Raw genomic sequence first — 17,643 nt, 5'->3', positions numbered from 1 at the left:
GTAAACACTACAGTTTTGTGTGCATTCCTGACCTCTACAGCCATAGCAAATGTTACAAGTTAGAAAACTGGTTGGTTGTCAGTCTGGCAGCTAGCCTGTTCATCTCTTACCTTGAAAGTTGAAAAATATTGTGGCAATCTAATCCAGTCGTACAAATCTAAATAAAGTAGCTGTAGTTGTGTTCTTGAGTTCTTCAACGTTATAGTAAGGAGGGGAATGTTTAACTAAAGACGTTGATTCTGTTCTGCCATTCGGTTAGGAGAGAAAGTAAGTCCTTTCTAATGAGATTGCTGTTTTTTCTGATCAGGAGGATCTAACAAAACTTCATGTGAAGCAAAATCAGGACGTGGGTATTAGTGATTCCTCAGCCTTGTCATTCCTACAAGCACTACTTAAAGAAAAGAATCAAGAAATCGATCACTTGAATGAGCAGATGAAGAGGCTCCAGCATGAGCTAGAGAATACTCTGGAGAATAAAGTAAGAGTACTTACTATGTTTATTGCTTGATTTTGAGGGAAGCGAGGTATACAAAATCTTACTGTAAACGAAATCTATTTGATAATTCTCTTAGGAAAGTAGAGAGATTCTGAGTAGCTACCACCTGAAGTGTGCAATTCTTCCTGCTGTTAAATGTGTAAATTAATGCTTGCATGATTCAGAAGAAAAATCTAATTTAAACTGTATGTGCAGTAGGAATTCTGCCTATATACAGTAATACTCAGACCTTATGCTTTTGCTCAGGTTGTGGAAGACCAAAAATCTGAAATTGATGAACTCAGATCACTTGTTGAACATCTTCGCAGTGACCAGGAAAGGCTGCATAAGGACAAAGATGAAGAGGTAGAGCAACTCCATGGAGTAATTGAGAAGCTTCAAAAGGAGCTGGCACAATTTGGACCAGTATGTCATGAAGTTAGTGACAACCAAGATGATCTCTATCAACTTGCATTGGGAAAGCCAGTGGAAAACCTTCAGAATGAGTTGAGGAAGGGACTGGTAGATTGTCAGGGTGATATTGATCCCAACAGAAGAAATGCATTGCTAATCTCCAAAGTGAGAGAGCTTCAGGAGGAGCTAGAGCTTGTCTCAACTGCTAGAGAAGCTCTGCAGCAGCAACTGGAAGAGAAGGAACTGCAGTTCAAAATGGAAGTGGACATTTTGGAGAAAAAATGCCAAAAATTACGAGAGTTATCAGAGCAGCATGTTGCAGAGCTAACCTCTCTGAGAACACAGTACAATGCACTTCAGGGAGAGTACAGCATTTTCCAAACACGTTTTTCTCAGAGAGAGGTTGAAGCAAGGATGACATTTTCTCGTGTTCAAGAACTTGAAGATACTGTGAGAGAAAGGGAAGCAAATATTCTCGAGAAAGATATGCAAATGAAGAGAATGGCAGATCGAAGAGAAGCTGATGCAACCAAGTTGCACTGCTTAACAAAAAAGGCAGCAAAGCTTCAAACTGAGTTGGAAAAGAGAGATGCAAGTCAGGCTCAAGATGTTTATAGTCTTCAGTTAAAAGTTTCTAGACTTGATTTCCAGGTGCAAACATTGAATGAGAAAGAAGTAGCTTATCAGAAAGAAATCAATGAACTGCAAGGTATCACTGCAAAACTGAAAAATCAAATCAAGGCATATGTGAAAGAGCTTGAAGCCTTACAATTGGAAAGAGGTGAACTTATTTCAGAGTTAGAGTCGTACAAGCCAAAGGAGCAACATGATCATGAAAAGACTAACCTTCTCAAGCCGTTCTGCCAGAGTGAAAGAAAAGACAAAGCCATGAAGAAAGGAATGGAGGAATTAGAAGAACTGGAAGCGAATGTTGGTCATTCATTTGCAGAACTGGCTTTCCCTACTGATAAACTGAAATGTGATTTCTTTTTTAATAGTATTATTTGTTTTTTAAAATAATACAATTTTATGTGTTGCATAAAGCCCTATATTTCATCCTTTTCAGTGCTGTAAGAAAAGGTGAAGATGAATACTGTGGCATAAAACTGACTGTAGTGAGTCAGTTAAAGGGTCTGTCTATCTTTGTGTATTTTCTCCAGCAGTGGCTAGAGGTAGATGCCTGCAAGGACTAAGAACAGGGCAAGCCTGCATGGAAACCTAATCCAGTCAGTTTTTCTGAGCTGGATATGGTTTTGGGCATGGATCCTAAGGTATGTATTGGGTGTACATGGCAAGGTGTTGGCAATGGGGGAGCTGTAAGAAGACTTCTCTGAGAAAAGACTAGGGCTGTTCCGTGCTGGGCACAGCTGGTTCCACCACAGGACACAGCTGAGCCCGTCAGCCCTGTGCATGGCACTGCTGTAAAAATGTATTTAAGAAAGGGCAAAGTGCTGCACAATCAGTGAGGAGTGAGGGAGAAAAAGTGTGAGAAACAGCCGATGGCAGAGACCGTGCTAGAGCAGAGTTTGGAATGAAGGAGCAAAATTCAGCCTGGGGAGAAAAGGCGTGAGGTGGGGGGGGGAGCTGTTTCAGTGTTTGTCTTTGTTTCTTGCCATCCAACTCTATTTTAATGGCACCTAATTAAATAGTTTTTCCCCAAGTCAAGTCTGTTTTGCCCGTGAGAGTAGTTAGTAGGTGATACCTCTGTCTTTTTCTCCATCCATGAGCTCTTTCCATCTTATTTTCTCCCCTTGATCTGTTGAGGAAGGAGAGTGAGAGAGCAGCTGGGTGGGCAGCTGGCAGCTGGTCAAAGTCAACCCACCACAAGCTACTAGGACTATGTTTGCCGTGCTTTATGGCTGTCTTGGAGAACTGCATGAAAAGAATCTGTCGTGTATCATATTTTTTTTTTAGAAATCTTTATTTACTGTTACTCTCTCTTGTATTTACTCTGAATCTTTTCTAGAACCATTTGCTCCAGATAACCTTATGTGAACTTTTGGAAAGCAGTAGGACCCACATGACCTGTTTTTCAGAGAGCTGTAGTTGTTTGTCATATACCAGCTTACTGTCTTTTAAGGCTAGCTTACAGAGGTGATAAGTATTAGTAAAAGGGCTTATATGAAAAGAGTTTCTGAGTGCATACGAAAGGAGAAAATGTTAGGTGTCAGGCTTATGTGGATTTGTGGGATCCTGACTGACAGTGTGATATGGGTTTAAAAATCCAAGGTGGTTGACTTATACTGTACTACTTGCCCCTTTGTAGTGGGAAGGGAAGATGGCTTTTCAGTACCAGGTAGAAATGATGGTTTAGAGGTAGAATTATTTGATTTCCAAGTTAGGCAAAATAACTGAGCTTTAGTATTGGTATCACTAATGGTAAAAGCCTACTTGCAAAGTTACTGTGATGTTACAGAATGTTTCATATTACTTTGACATTTTGACCAGCAATCACAACAGGTTGTAGTTCTTAGTTTTAAAACCTACTCAGTAATAAAAGTGGGTTTTCATTAGGCTTTCGTTTGTTATCTTTGAGATGCACTGATGTATTTAGGATGTATCTTATTTAAATTATACTCTAATGCCATATCTCCTTATTTAAAGAGATTATGGGACAATTGCTATGTAAAATCACTTTTATGTTTCTTTCTTAAGCAGGATTTTTAAGAGTGTAGTAATGTAAAATGTGTGATTGGTACTGGTATTTGTATTTTTATTTGCGTAAAGTTCTAGTTTGCATCAGCGCCATTTGCCTGGATGATACTGTACATTCAGGGTTTGTCTCGGAAATCACTCAGAAAAATTGATCAGGTGGGAATAGCTTAGAATGATCTATGCAGAATGATGTACTTCAGACCATTGAATATATGTATACAAGGCAGCAGCAGAGCTTAGCTGCCTGACTTCCAGTGTAGTGGTCTACTGGACCCTGTTGCTTATACAGATAGTGATTGTTAGGTCTCTGTTTAAAGAACATAAATAACTGCCATAACCAAATATGCTATGTACCAGGTTTACTTGATGTGGTTTTTATCTGTCTCTGTAGGTCTCTTTCAAGCTGTAATAGCCACTTAGTAGCAGCAGTAACCATGAAAGGTCAGTTAGCAGCTTCCTGGTGGAAATCACATACAACAACACTGTCTTTCGCTTATCCAGAATAAGAGTACAGCTGCTTGATCTCAACTTAGTAATGATTATTTATTACAAGCTTATATGACCAGAATATGCTGTGTGAGTTCCAGCCAACTGCATTATTTATGCTTGTTTGTCATGTAAAATACATATACAGTGTGAGGTGCATGCACAACTTCAATATCATAGTTACGGTAGATAGAATTTGGGAATGTGTGGAAAATATATCATATATATGAATATGGAAACAGCTCACAAAAATACTTTTTCTTTGAACACAATGCAGGGAGTGGTAAAGGCTGCAAGCACTTCACAGAATGAAAAGAACTTAATTGTGAAGATGGCATCTCATAAAGAAAAACTTAATTCTGAATTAGGTTCAGCAAAAAAAGAGTTAGGATTCAGTGGAGAGAGAACTGGTAAAATTTTGAAGGATATGAATGTATGCTGGAATTCTAGGGGCAGTTACATGATTTAACTTTTTGAGTGGAAGCTTAGATTATGAAATGTTTAAGTTTAAGTATATACATCAGTATACGTATTTCCATGTTTAAGTGCTAAAAGTTTCAAAGTAGGCTGAAGAGGGATGATCATCAAAGTTGGAGAATATGCGGAGTCAAAGTAAGTAAACTATTGTGTCTTCAAGCATTCATTACAATAGACCTTTTCCTACAGATCTAGTTCATCTCTAGAGCTAGACATAAGGAAAAGTACAATATTTGTTTTGGAGTGCCAACTGTTCATAGCTGATAGTGACCATGAGCCTGAGAGCTGGAGAAGGAAAAGAACAATATTTGGGTATTTCCTGTTGTTCTAGTATGCATTAGCTAATTGCCATTATACAGAACATGTTCAGAGGAAAAGACAAGATTTCTGCTTGGAGTTCCAAGACAGAAAATGCACATGAGATTAAGCAGCTCTTTACTTAACCCTGAGTAGTGAATGAGAGTTGGTTCAAATTGCTAACATTTGTGTAATAGTGAACATAACACAAACAAATGCAGCATTTTCAGAGGAGCAAAGAATCATAGAATAGAATCATTATGTCTGGAAAAGACCTTTAAGATCATCAAGTCCAACGGTTATCTGACTTTACCAGGCCCACTTCTAAACCATGTCCCTGAGCACCACATCTAGATGACTTTTAAATACATCCAAGGATGTATTCAACCACTTCCCTGGGCATCTTGTTCCAGTATTTGATAACCCTTTCAGTGTAGAAGTTCTTCCTAATGTCTAACCTAAACCTCCCCTGATGCAACTTGACACCATTTCCTCTTGTCCTATCAGTTGTAACTTGTGAGAAGAGACCAGTGCTCACCTCTCTGCAGCCTCCTTTCGGGTAGTTGTAGAGAGCAATAAGGTCTCCACTCAGCCTCCTTTTCTTCAGACTAAAAAACCCCAATTTCCTTAGCCGCTCCTCATAAGATTTATTCTCAAGACCGTTCACCAGCTTTGTTGCCCTTCTCTGGACCCTCTCCAGCACCTCAATATCCTTCTTATACTGCAGCACAGTACTCGAGGTGTGGCCTCTCCAGTGCCGAGTACAGTGGGACAATCACTTCTTTAGCCCTCCTGGCTACACTATTCCTGATGCAGGCCAGGATGCTGTTGGCCTTCTTGGCTACCTGGGCACACTGCTGGTTCATGTTCAGCTGGCTGTCAATCAACACCCCCAGGTCCTTTTCTGCCAGGCAGCTTTTCAGCCACTCCTCCCCAAGCCTGTAGCGTTGCATGGGGTTATTGTGGCCCAAGTGCAGGACCCAGCACTTGGCCTTGCTGAAGCTCATGCTGTTGGCCTTGGCCCATTGATCCAGCCTATCAAGGTCCCTCTGTAGAGCTCTCCTGTCCTCAAGCAGATCAACACTCCCACCTAACTTAGGGTCATCTGCAAAGTTACTGAGGGTGCTCTCAATCCCCTTGTTGAGATCATTAATAAAGATATTAAACAGGAGTGGCCCCAACACTGAGCCTTGTGGAACACCACTTGTGACCGACTGCCAACTGGATTTATCTCCATTTGCCACCACTCTCTGGGCCTGGCCATCCAGCCAGTGTTTGATCCAGCAGAGCGTGTACCTGTCCAAGCCTCAGGTAGCCAGTTTTTTCGTGAGAATGCTGTGGGGAACACTATTGAAGGCTTTACTGAAGTCTAGGTAAATAACATCCACAGCCTTTCCCTCATCCACCAAGTGGGTCACCTTGTCATAGAAGGAGATCAGGTTCGTTAAGCAAGACCTGCCCTTCATGAACCTGTGTTGACTGTGCTGGATCATCTGGTTGTCCTGTAAATGATATGTAATGGCACTCGAGATGATCTGCTCCATAACCTTCCCCAGCACCAAGGTCGGACTGATAGGTCTGTAGTTCCCCAGATCCTCCTTCTGGCCCTTCTTGTAGATGGATGTCACATCTGCTAATCTCCAGTCCATTGGGACCTCCCCAGTTAGCCAGGGCTGCTGATAAATGATGGAGAGTGGTCTGGTGAGCACATCCGGCAACTCCTTCAGCACTCTTGGATGTAACCCATCTGACCCCACAGACTTGCGTATGTCTAGGTGGTCCAGCAGGTCACTGACCATTTCCTCTTGGATTATAGAGGTCTCATTCTGTTCCCCACTCCTGCCTTCCAGCCTAAGGCGCTGTTCCCCACCCAGCAAACAACTAGTCCTGCTATTAAGGACTGAGGCAAAGAAGGCCTTTTCCTTATCCTTAGTTGCTGTCTTTCCCTCTGCATCCAATAAAGGAAGAAGTTTCTCCCTAGTCCTCCTTTTGTTGTTAATGTATTTATAGAAGCATTTTATATTGTCTTTTACAGCAGTAGCCAGGAAAAAAAAACCCTGCAGAAACCCCCTACAGTTATTCTTGGGCTCAAAAGTGGGAACAGTGTGAAAATTAGGAAATGCATTAAAATGAAAGCTGGAGGAGCAGCTAAAATGGTAACGTTGCAGGTACCACTAGGCTTAAAATAGGCTAGGACTCATCAGCTAGGATGCATGATCAACACAAAAGGATTAAGGTGACAGTCTAAAAAGAGAGAGAGAACAATTATTCACTGTATAATTCACATGCGTAAGAAGTATGGAGGATGAAATGGAATTTGCCCGGTGGCGGGTTTAAAATAAACTAAACCATCTTTTCAAACAGTGCATCATTTAGACTATTAGCCACAGAATCTAAGAGGTCAAAAGAGTGATTTTGTCTTAAAATGACTTGGAATAAGCGATTGAAGGAAAAATCAACAAAGAACTGCCAAACAGAAAGATTTTGACTGCATATGTGTCCTGGGATGTGTAGACCTTGGGTTGCAGGATGCTTTGAGAGGTACCACTTCACAAAACAGGGTAAAGCTCTGCTGTCTGGCAGGGTTCCTTTGCAGAAAGATTGTTCTAGTCCTGTTAAAACTTCCTTGAGATGATGGCTGTAAAACAGAGAGGGAACTGCAGAACCAGGAATCCAAAAATTCCTCATTTGAAGAGAGAAGGTGGAGGGGGGAAGGCAGCAAGGAGGGAAAACAGACCACTCCAAAAGCAGTGGACCATCTTGGGAGGGGGCTTTGAGAGGATTCAGTGCCTAGGGCACTGAAGATGAAAAAGTGGATGGAGCAAGGCAGCCAGGCCTTCTTCGTAAGTGTCGTGATTTAAGCCGAATTGACCACTGGGGACATGGGACACCCCAAATGGGACCGACAGATTCTCCCCGCACCCACCACCACCTCTCTTCAAAGATAGAGGCAGAGGTGGGAACAAGACTTATGAGTTTAGAAGGAACTAAACTGCTTCAATAAAATATTAATATTAAAATTAAAATAAAATAATAAAATATATACAAAACCATTAGATGTATCTAATTTATATTACCATACAGATTATCTACAAGGAATACCCTTTTTTCCTGATTGATACAAAAGTCAGCTCTGCATAAGTAGAATTGCTTATTGTAAAGATTTTTTTTTTTCTCCTATTGATAATATGCTTGTTAAAAAGCCCAGTTAGCTGGCATATAAAATATACTAAACTGTCGTGTCATTTTTACATAAAAACTGGGAATAATAAGAGATACGACTATTAAATTTTGCAAATATATTTTCAAATGCGTGTTTTTCAGTTTGCAAAATCCTATTTAAATTCCATTAAACAATTCATGTGTGTTATTTCATTGTAGGAAAAAGATGAAGTTATGTTTGACTTGATGACTCACAGTATAAATCCAAAAACTCAGATTAAGCAATCACAAGAAAGTATCTTGACTCAGGAATTGGATGTGATCAACAAGTCTGAAGAGGAGCAAGATTTGAAGAAGCATTGCCAGCAAATATTGGAAATTCATCAAACTCCCGATTCTCCAAAACACAATTTGAACATGGGCAAAGACACTTCAAAAGATTTCCAAAGTTTCATTGCAGGTTTGGCTTCATGGGGCTCACCTGAGATTGTGAGAAAGCAAGATATAAGCATGGAGCTTCAACCAGTACTTCATTTGACACCCTTTTCGGAAGCTCAAAGCACAGATTTTGAAATTATGCACTCCAGGTCATCCATGCAAGAGGATAATTCTGTATTGCTGGGATATTCTAACCTGTATGGAAATGGCAGTGAGAAAGCAGCAGTGGGAGTAGGTAGAAAATCTCCAGCTTTCTCTGAAAGTACCTACTCTGATGACCAAGATATGGAGAAGATTTTAGTAAGTGATATTTCCTGTCTGTTTTAATTCTAATTAAACAAGACTCCTTAGCTCTGTCCCCTTCAGATCATTGTTGGGCCATTTGCTCCAAGTAATAGTAACACACACACCAAGATGGATAGGTCCAGTGATGTTCTGGATATATGATTGTTAGTTCCTCTCTCACTGTCAAATAATGGAGCCCCTTCTGGCCTGTATTAAAACACTGTTTACTACTGCTTCTAATAACTGAAAACAGTCTTCCAAAACTTAAAATTGATCAATAAGCTGCTTGCAGCAGGTTTTGCATCCTGCACATCTATATGCTGCTGATGAGATGTCAGTAAAAACATGGGTGTTGCTCGAGTGTTCTCAGAAGATTTGTTGAGATGCCTTTTCAAATTCTGGTGCTTTCACAGTGATGCTGCAAGGAAGTAACTGACAAATTTGTGATAGTACTTCATGTGTAAGTAATTGAGCTAAAACCTGTGAAACTTTTTTGCTACCACAACACTCAATTTACTGTAACAGTTCTCCACTTATGCAGGTGTCGTTGAGTGTTAGAAGAGACTGTTTCAGAATTGGAGAATAGAGGTTTTTCTTTTTAATGGAATTATTTTATATATTTCTGTCTGTATCATTTCACAGGATGATAAAGTCTGTACTTCAGAAAATTAATCTTTGGTTGTATATTTTTGTGCCTTGCTTTTGAAGGGCAATTAATTATAAATATGTGTCTGTTTCTTAAGAATATTAAAATGGAGGGAAAAAAATGAGATGGAATGGCTTCCACAGAGCAGCAATGTTGCATTCATCATGGTATTTGCCATCTCTAACACTACAGTCAAGTAGGCCTTTGCTAGAATCTGCACTAGTAACAAAGTTGTTACAAATGCAGAAAAATACAGCTGAGTGCAGAAAACTAACATTAATGTGAAAAATTATTTCCAAGCAGGTGAGAGAAGCTGATAATCTAACTTTAACCCCTTGTGATTTACAAGATGAGGTAAGATCAAGAGCATCTGCCATAGGTGCAATGAGCGATGGATATGGCAGTAGTAAGTTGAACTTTGTAAATTCCTTTCACCTTTTGTTAACTTCAGTATAAAAATATTATAAACCTTCCTCTTTCTCCTGTTTTATTTTACTGTAGATCTTCTATTTGAAAGCTATGCCTTTGTCAGGTGTTTTTTTGTTTAGAAAGACTTGTATATTTGTGCTAGTGGAAGTCTGCTTTTACCTTTTCATCTTTACATACTGAAAATGGGGTTTTTGTAAGTCGTGACTTAACTACAGCACTTTCTCTGGTGCTAAAGGCAACTTATAACCTTTTTACTTGTTTAAGTTAGTTGAGATCTCAACCAACTAACTTCAGCTGACCCTGCATTCATACTAACAGAAGAAATCCTGGTTATTTTGCAAGTGGTTGTGTTGGTTTCATGTTCTTTTCATCTGTGTAACACTTGTGGGGGCGGTCTCTTTCTTCAGATACCATGTCAAATTTGGCAGCTAAACTGAAGCAGGAGCTACAAAGGTCAGACCACCTGGATGCTAGTTTCATGCCTTATCTGCAGTACTGTGGAATGTTTCCGGATACTATGGAATCAATGAGAGAAAAAGAAATACTTTCACCACAGCTGAAGGTAATATATGATTAATAGAAGCATACCAGCAAATTAAAACTGAAACAGCAAAATTGAAATGCTAATATAGAATAGAGTTAGCTGCTACCTTTACACTGTAAACTGTTCTGTAATGGTTTAAACTTCAGGTTGATTATGGTTCTTGGGTCATTTTTGCATGTCTTGTGGGACAAACTTACTGATGTTTGTCTTGTCTTGTACTTGCTAGAATTGAAGAAGGTTTGCTGGGTGGTTGCAACAGCACTGGTGATGTTCCAGAATGTGGCAGCACAAGGACTAATTGGGTTTGTCTTGGAAGCTTTACAGCAATCTGTTTCATAAATAAGCATAGCTAGCTGACATCATGCTCCCCTGCCTATTCTTGTCACTCTGATATGATGGAGAGCTGTGGAAACACCACTGCAAGGTGTGGAGGGATCTTTCAGAGTCAGTTCAAGGAGCATGAAGAATAGAGAGAAGACTGAGCAGTGATTGCTTACTGTAGTCAGTAAGGCAAGTGTAAGAAAGTATATGCCTGGGTTTGGTGCTGCAGCTGAACAAGCTCTCAGCCATTGCAGGAGTTCCAGCTGGTGAAAGGGAGAAATTCAGTGCTCCAAATCATCTCATCTATGAGGCTGGTGAGAAATATGTGGGTAAGTGCAGTAGGGTACAAGGAGTTTGAATACTTGAAGAAACTTGAGTAATAAGAAACTAGAAGAAATACACTTCCTAGGAAGTGAATGCTGCCTTATAAAATGTTTAGCAGATTCTTTCAGCTTGCTTAGCAAAATGAAGGAAGGTGTGTGCAATGAAGGAAGGCTATGTGAGGGAAAGGTAAGCCTGAATTCAAACTCAGGATAACTGACACAAGTAACTCATGAGATGAAAGAGACTGGACCTTTATCTCTACTCAAAGCAGAAGGAAGAACCTTCCCCCATCCTCTGAAGGGCCTCTTTGTAACACACATAATGCTCTGGCATTGGAGAATGAAGAGCACATTGAGTAACTGACATAACCCAGGAAAAGCCAACCATGCAAAGTTGATGCAACCACCTGCTTGCATTAGAACCAGTGCCATCAGAAAAGCATGTTAAGTATTAGTAATTGGAGAGTCCTTACTGAGAGTCACTTGAAGCATCCATTTGCTGTCCAGACAATTTCTCTAGAGAAGTTAGCTGCCTACCAGGAGCTTCTATTTGTGACATCACTAAGAGGCTGCAAAGCCTGGTGAACCCTACAGATTATGATCTGCTCCTGCTGTTCCATGTAGGGTCTAATAATACTGTAACAAGGCAACTTGGAACCATCAAAAGATGACTATATGTCCCTAGGATCAATGTTAGAGGGATTGGGAACACAGGCGGTATTCTCCTCTATCCTCCCAGTCAGAGGAAGGGGGTCCAGGATGGAGGACACAAACAGGTGAATGCCTGGCTGGGTAGCTGATGCTGTACTCAAGGTTTTGGTTTCTGTGTTCATAGAGGTACCTTAGAGAAGCTGGGTCTGTTGGGGTCTCATGCGATTCACGTGACCAAGTGGGACAAGAGTGTCTTCACCAAATAAGCTGGCCAAACCTATAAGGAGAGCTTTAAGTTAGACTTAGCCAGAGAGGAGGATGGGGTTTTGAGCAACTGAGTAGAGCCAGGGGCTGCTGACTTATTAGGAACCAACTTATGCAGTGTCTCAAAGAAACTGCGTCTTGCTCCTCCAAAAAGGTGACACAGTCAACAGCTCAAGTGAAGGGCCTTATATCAATGCTCATAGCATGGGTAACAAACAGGAGGAGCTGGAAGTCACTGTGCAGCTAAAAATCTATGATCTAATTGGCATCACTGAAACTCCATGGGACAAATCACACGATTGGAGCAATGCCATTTATGGCTATAAACTGTTCAGAAGAGACAGACAAGGAAGGAGAGGCAGTGGGGTTTCTCCCTATGTAAAAAAAGGAAAAAAAAAAAAAAAAAAAAAAGGATTGATTGTACAGAGCTGTCTTTGAACAACAGAGTCAGGATGCTGAATTTTAGGAGAGCAAGTTTTCAGTTGTTTAAGGAATTTGTGGATGGGACTCCCTGGAAAACTGTCCTTGGGGATAAAGGACCAGAACAGAGCTGGCAGCTATTTAAGGACACTTTCGTTAGAGCACCAGAGCTTTTGATTCACCTGTGTAAGAAATTAGGCAAGGAAGGAAGGCAGGACACAAGCATGGCTGAGTAAGGACACCCTGGTCAAACTAAAGCATAAGAAGGAAACACACAGGCAGTGAAACCAGGAATATGTAACCTGGGAAGAATATAGGGATGCTGCCTGGATGTGTAAGGATGGGATCAGGAAAGCACAGTTGGAGGGGAATTTGGCAAGGAATGAGAGGAAGAATAATAAGAAGGGCTTCTACAAGTACATTGGACAGAAAAGGAAGATTAAAGAAAATGTGTGTGTACACGCACACACAATAAATAAGACAGGAGAACTAGTGACAACCAACAAGGCTGAGGTACTCAACAACTTTTTTGCCAAGTTTTCACTGGCAATCGCTTTTCTCACATCTTAAGTCCCTGAACCTCAAGGCAGGGACTGGAGGAATTAAGTCCCTCCCATCATAAGAGAAGATCAGGTTCAAGATCACCTGAGGAACCTGAATATACACCAGTCTATGGGACCCAAAGAGATGAATCCCAGGGTCCTGTGGGAATTGGCAAATGATGTTGAGCGGCTTGCAACTACATCTGTGAAAAGTCATGGCAGACAGATGAAGTCCCCAGCAACTGCAGAAAGGGAAACATCACACCCATTTTTTAAAGAGTAAGAAAGAAGACTGTTGGAACTACTGACCTTTCAGCCTCACCTCAGTGCCCAGTAAGATCATGAAACAGATGCTCCTGGAACTTTTGTTGAAGCATATAGAACACAGGAAGGTGATTAGATACAGCTAACAGGGCTTCACCAAGAGCAAATTGTGCCTGACAAATCTGGTGGCGTTCTATGATGGAGTGACTCTATCAGTGGACAAGGGAACAGCAATTGATGTCACCTACCAGGGCTTCTGTGAGGCCTTTGTTATGGTCCCCTACAACATTCTTGCCTCTAAATTGGAGAGATATGGATTTGATGGATGGACTGTTGGATGGATAAAGAATTGGCTGGATGGCCATGTCCAAAGAGTTACAGTCAACAGCTCAGTGTCCAAGTTGTAAATAGTAATGAGTGATGTTCCTCAAGGGTCTGTACTGGGAACAATACTATTTAATATGCTCATTGATAACATAGAGAGTGGGAATGAGTGCATTCTCAGCAAGTTTGTGGGTGACACCGAGGTGAGTGAGTGGTGCAATTGATTCACTTGAGGGAAGAGGTGCTATCCAGAGGGACCTGAACAGGCTGGAGGAGTTGGGCCCATGTGAACCTCATGAGGTTCAACAAGGCCAATTGCCAAGGTCCTGCACCTGGGTGAGGGCAGCCCCTGGTATCAATACAGGCTGGGGGATGAAGGGATTTAGAGCAGCCCCGAGGATAAGGACTTGGGGCTACTGGTGGATGAAAAAACGAACACGAGCCAGCGCTGTCTGCTCACAGCCCAGAAAACCAAGCGTATTCTGGGCTGCATCAAAAGAAGTGTGGCCAGCAGGTCAAGGGAGGTGACTCTCCCCCGCTACTCCGCCCTTGTGAGACCCCACAGCCAGCTCTGGAGCCCTGAGCACAGGAAAGACATGAACCTGTTGGAGCGAGTCCAGAGGAGGGCCACGAAGATGATCAGAGGGATGGAGTACCTCTCCTATGAGGACAGGCTGAGAAAGTGGGGGTTGTTCAGCCTGGAGAAGAGAAGGCTCCCAGGAGACCTTATTGTGGCCTTCCAATACTTAAAGTAGGCTTATAAGAAACATGGGGAGGGTTTTTTTTTACCAGGGCTTGTAGTGACAGGAGAAGGAGCAAGAATTTTAAACTAAAAGAGGGTAGATTTAGATTGAACGTAAGTTAGAAATTCTTTATGATGAGGTTGGTGAGATACCAGAATAGTTTGTCTAGAGAAGCTGTGGATGCTCCACCCCTGGAAACTTTCAAGGTTAGGTTGGACGAGAGTTTGGGATCTAATGAAAGATGTCCTCATTCCTGTGGCAGAGGGGTTGGACTAGATGACCTTTAAAGGTTCCTTGCAACCCAGACCATTCTATGATTCTGTACCTAAAAAATTAATAATTCTTAAAGACCATAGTTTCATAGACTTCATGGAAGAGCTGAATTTTATTTTACCTTAAGAAACAGAGAATTTTTGAATTTAGTTTCTTTCAATGATCCAGACTTTACTGGCAAGGCTATCAAGAGTTGAAGAAAAGTACTCCATATTGTTGTTGTTAAAGTGAGTAGCAGTGAGAAACAGCTCCACATCAAGGCTGGGTGGTTTTTTTTAATGAGATGTATGTAGAAAAGCACTTAAATCTCCAGTGACCTTCCTTGAAAAGAGACCAGGAAACATCTGTGCATGATGTAATAGTTTGTGAACAGGGAATTTATTTAAAAGAGGTTATTTTATCTGACAATGTCAGAGGAAACAATTTCCACTGTGTAAATTATTAAGACTGATTATTCTGGGAGATGTTCTTTGTACATAATCGGTTAAATTAAGTCAAGGTTGTCTAAATACATAATTCAGGTTTCTAACTTCACTGAGGTTTAGTAATGTGGCTTCAGACTTGTTGGAATTTAACTTATTCCCAGAAAAGTTAGCTAAATAGTTCAGAAACAACAAAGATAAAGTACAGTCCTTTGGCTTAATTCCATATTAGCGTGTTGATGTATGCAGCAATAAGATGTGCTGGCTGAGGCTGCCATTTGTATATTAACATTGTAAATACAGTATTTAATAATAGAGTGTCTACTGTGTTCTTAAATATTGTCCTCAGTTGTTAGGATATAAAAATTCTCTGGTACCTGTTGGCTTACTCTGTGTGTGTGTGTGCATTCTTAGTTTATTAAGCATGCCAGGTAGCAGGGCAGACCTGCATGTCTTTATCTGTATCACAACCTCAGACAGCCTTCTTATTTTTGTTGTCTAGTGCTATCCCATCCTGCTTTTACAGTCAGGATGCTGATACCTGTTTCCTAATATTATGTATTATGGTGTTTTTTCCTTCTTAGACTGTGCTGAAGATGGTATATGAGGAGAGCCGCAAAATACTGGCTTTGTCAGAACATCCCTTTGGTTTTAGTGAGCTGAAAAATGTTCATCAGACCAGAGTGGTGATGGAGGGATGTCAGAAGGTAGGTTTAACCTTGCTGGATGCTGTACAGTCACTGAAAGATTACCTTAGCAAGGTGGCAGATAAAGGAGACAAGGTATGACAATAATAATATTCTTTAAAGCAAGGTAACCAGATTTTTGTATATAGAGAAATGTATATTGTTATGTAGTTAGTGTGTACGTATATATATAAAAATGTATGAGGAGCAAGGGACTCTTTCCTTTGAGATTTGAACAAGCCTCTTCTAACACCTCTGGTCTGCTTAAATTAACAGATAGGTATACTCTTACACACTAATGATATGGAAGACTGTATTAGAGATAGAGAGAGATGCCATTTAAAAAAAAGTATTATTTTTTTAACAGGAACATTCAGGTATTGCTGCTGACTGGAGAGGAGAACTTCTTCAAGCAGTACAGACCGTGTTTGAAAAGGAGAGAAATGTGTTGCAAATTGATTTGAAGTCTCACTTCTCCAATACCGAGTCTGGTGATGAAGGTTCATTAGTAGAAAAAATTGAGTATATAATGAAACAACAAGTAAGAAAACCTATTAAAGTGTTATGTTTGTAAATCACTTCTGTTCCCCCATATTTTTTTTGAGGTTTTTACAGTCTTATTACTTCTGTTATTACATCTTACCTTGTGCATTAATTCAGATTGTGTGGGATCAGTAGGCTTTTATAGTCTATGTTTTGGTAGCGTTTTTCTCAGACTTTGTATATTGTCTTACAAAGCCTATTAATTATTTTAGCTGGCATCCAGAAAAAATAGTGACCTGGAGATTGTGATAGTGAAAAGGAAATATTTGATAAAAATGGAAGGAGGGGAAGAACTCCATCTTACATCTTCACAGGCTTCTCTTGCAAAGGGTATATACTGAACTAATTCTGAATCTATTTGGGAATTTTTGCTGATAATATTTAGTTTTTAGGTTCAGACCAGGTAGTTTGTCATAACAATGATGTATAAACTATATCAATAACTATTACTTTATTTGGAATCTAGTGAAGTAGGGTTTTTCTTTTTAACTTAATGTTAACATGAAGCATGAACTTAGTCATTTGATGTTGCCTGTGTATATAACTTGTACTGTAAGGGTTTCTCTACAGTTTGTCTTTGTAGAAAATATGGGAATAGCCTTGCAGATTTAATAGGACTTGGTTTGTTTTCAGGAGGAACAGAGGCAGATGGTTGTAGAGCACCTTTTCTCCTCAGACCGGAATAGCTTGCTCTCTGAAATACAGGATCTCCGAGCTCAGCTACGCATGACACATCTTCAGAACCAGGAGAAGCTACAGCAGTTAAAGGAAACCCTTACCAAAGCAGAAGATCATGGGAGCAAACAAGAACACTACCTTCGGAGGAAAGGTAGTAATCCCAAGTTCTTGTTTCTGGTCTTCTATGTCAGTTCTTTCTTTTTTTGCTTAGAAGATAAAAGACAAAAAAAAAAGATTATTTTGCAAAGAAGCCGTACAATTCCTCATTTTTAAATTTTCCTCATTTTAAAGCACTGAGGTTTTCTACAAGTTTAGAAGAAGAAGGAATTATTCTTCTTTGTCATATTAGTAGTTAATAAAAATCTGTGAAAAGCAAAGAGAAGCCTTAAAATAACCCAAAGCAATATAACTGAAGGGTGAGTCTGTTAAATAGTGTACGCATGTAGAAAACTCGTAAAGGATAGTAAAATACCTTTGTTAGTTTTCAGGAAATTCTTTCTGTATATGTTTGCTAGTAAATGGATGGGTTTGCTTAATGAGGTTTAGAATCCATTAGTAACATGTTGCTTATAGTATATCACAGTAGCTCTCATAGTCTCACACGGCTTTCATGTTCTTCTCACTTTGGCTGGTCCACTAGCAGGAGAGCTAGTGTATCTTAATATACACTAGCTCTCTGTATGTGTATCTCTCTGCTGATTCCTGTCATGTTTGCAAAGAAATGAGTTCTCCAGACAAGAACACTTTAATACAGCTGATTCCCCCCCCCCCCCCATTTGAACCACTGTAATTGATAACATATTGTCAAATTCTTTGTAATACAAATAACTGTTAACATTTTCTTATCCCAGTTGAATTATTAGAATATAAGCTTCAGCAGG

The 17,643-nt window shown here is 40.3% G+C and overlaps 1 protein-coding gene across 1 annotated transcript in view; it reads left to right on the top strand.

Moving 5' to 3' along the window:
- Positions 1-17,643, top strand: part of PCNT (pericentrin) — a 99,404-nt gene that overhangs the window by 65,147 nt on the left and 16,614 nt on the right. The window contains exons 34-41 of the mRNA XM_009891399.1: positions 311-478; positions 743-1,868; positions 8,193-8,720; positions 9,649-9,741; positions 10,172-10,326; positions 15,440-15,637; positions 16,718-16,913; positions 17,614-17,643. The exon at positions 17,614-17,643 is cut by the window's right edge and continues 223 nt beyond it. Coding sequence (XP_009889701.1) covers positions 311-478; positions 743-1,868; positions 8,193-8,720; positions 9,649-9,741; positions 10,172-10,326; positions 15,440-15,637; positions 16,718-16,913; positions 17,614-17,643 — 2,494 coding nt within the window. The remainder of the gene's footprint in view (positions 1-310; positions 479-742; positions 1,869-8,192; positions 8,721-9,648; positions 9,742-10,171; positions 10,327-15,439; positions 15,638-16,717; positions 16,914-17,613) is intronic.

This window comes from Charadrius vociferus, unplaced genomic scaffold (genome assembly GCF_000708025.1).
Source record: "Charadrius vociferus isolate BGI_N301 unplaced genomic scaffold, ASM70802v2 scaffold69, whole genome shotgun sequence".
Taxonomy (NCBI): domain Eukaryota; kingdom Metazoa; phylum Chordata; class Aves; order Charadriiformes; family Charadriidae; genus Charadrius; species Charadrius vociferus.
Note: the sequence above shows the minus strand (reverse complement) of the source record. Positions and strands in the feature narration are given on the sequence as shown.